General features: G+C 25.2%; 1 protein-coding gene across 1 annotated transcript in view; it reads left to right on the top strand.

Moving 5' to 3' along the window:
- The window catches only part of LOC106099770 (neural/ectodermal development factor IMP-L2-like), a gene marked incomplete at its 5' end in the record, with an annotated part of 3,590 nt that extends 2,420 nt beyond the window's left edge, over window positions 1-1,170 (top strand). The window contains 2 exons of the mRNA XM_013278420.1: window positions 278-412; window positions 947-1,170. Of these exons, the coding sequence (XP_013133874.1) occupies window positions 278-412; window positions 947-949 (138 nt within the window). The remainder of the gene's footprint in view (window positions 1-277; window positions 413-946) is intronic.
- Between the last annotated feature and the right edge of the window lie 724 nt (window positions 1,171-1,894).

Genomic DNA, 1,894 nt, shown 5'->3' with positions numbered 1-1,894 from the left:
GTTCTTTTAGGGATTATTGAAGCCAATTTGTCGACAGTTCATAATTGTTCGTTGCGTGTTTATTGACCGACTTCCCAAAAGAAGGAGGTACTCAATTCCTCGATATGTTTTTTTTTATTTTTTTTTATGTGTGCTACGGCATAATTTCGTCACTACGATACCTGTCTATTAAGTACGGTATTTGCCTTCATACAAATTGAATTCGATACTTCATAAGCGTCATTTATCAAACTAATCTATCTTATTTAGACAAACTATAGTATTTATATATATGCAGGTGTTGCCCTCCGGCGACCTGCTGATAGTGGAGCTGCAGTGGGGGGACATGGGGGAGTGGACGTGCTCGGCGCGCAGCGCGCAGGGGAAGGACACCGCCACCACCTTCGTCTACCCTTCCAAGCCAAAGAAACAGGTAACTATCTTTAAACACTTGATGTGAATAAGATTAGAACTAGCTTTCGCCCGCGACTCCGTCTGCGATTAATTAAAAAACAAAAGTGAAAGTTAAAAACATTGTTTTTTATTTCATAATTAATTATTTAATATAACATTAAAAATGTTATTTTTAACTCAATTTGTTTTAAAAGGCAGTCAGAGTAGAATAGTCTACTCTTTCTTATTAGTAAAAAAAAGTGTTTTTTCAATTAAGGATAATATTTTGATTTTTTACTTTCCTAGTAATGTTAAGAAATGTTTACACGAATGTTTTTAAAGTGGAAATCTACATAGTGAAGTAAATTTTTACACTATTTGGTCAAATCTATATTAACATTATAAAGGGAAAAGATTTTTTTATTTGAATGTAACTAATAAACTCAAAAACTACTGGACCGATTTTAAAAATTCTTTCACCATTAGAAAGCTACATTATCACTGAGTGTTATAGAATATACATATAACTAGATTTTAAAATATTTTGGAGTCAAACAATCTTTCTTTCTTACAGTAATCTAAAACTGAAACGGAATGGATTAAAAAAAGTTACCCGCCGATTGCTATGAAATTCTCCATGTTCCTAGTAAACATAATATTTTAATATAAATATATTTAATTTATTGTTAGTTGTAAAAGCTCCTGTAAATGCATAATTAATTTTATTTTTATATTTTGTGCCAATTTTAGATTAAGTTTAGTTCAGTGAACCAGAATGCATTTATTTAGTTTTAAAATTGCATGAAAACTTTTTTTTTTAATATTTTAAATTGATTACAGAAAATTTAAAACCTCTTAAAGGACAAATATAATTATTATTACAATAACTTTAACTATGGAAATAATATTTTTTGTATTTTAAAGTAATATGATAAAAAAAGTTTTTTTTTTAAATCTATATAAGCTAAAAAGATTTTAGTTGTAAAAATGTCATGAAATTTTTATATTTTATTAAACTAAATAATAATATATCGATAATTTCCTCAATAGTTTTGTATAAAATGTTTATTTTAAGTGAATTTTATAGTTTTTAATCTGTTTTGTATTTAATTTGTACTTAATTAGTTAAGTTATTTTTTGTAATATATTTTAGTATAACATACAAATATCAGGGAATCAACCAAATAAAATAATTCCAGATAAATAAAAAAACGACATCACTTTTTATGTAATACAATTAATTCATGATATTATTATAAAAAATTGACTTTATTTTTTACTGATATAAATAAAAAAACCTTGATATTTGTTATTTAAATATTTTCTAATACGTTATTGTTAAAAGAAATTAAATAGTATTTATTTATTATTTTTTTACTTTTTTTATTTATAACGTGTTTTGTTAATGCGTTGTTTTATTAAATGTTGCCAATGTTATACATATTCTGTGATTGAAATAAATAAAAAATAACTGCTGAATTTTATAATGTTTTTTTTAACCTTTTTACTGTAATTCTACAAA

Source organism: Papilio polytes, unplaced genomic scaffold, assembly GCF_000836215.1.
Source record: "Papilio polytes unplaced genomic scaffold, Ppol_1.0 DF824325.1, whole genome shotgun sequence".
Lineage (NCBI taxonomy): Eukaryota > Metazoa > Arthropoda > Insecta > Lepidoptera > Papilionidae > Papilio > Papilio polytes.
The sequence above is the reverse complement of the archived record's forward strand: the minus strand, read 5'-3'. Positions and strand labels throughout refer to the sequence as shown.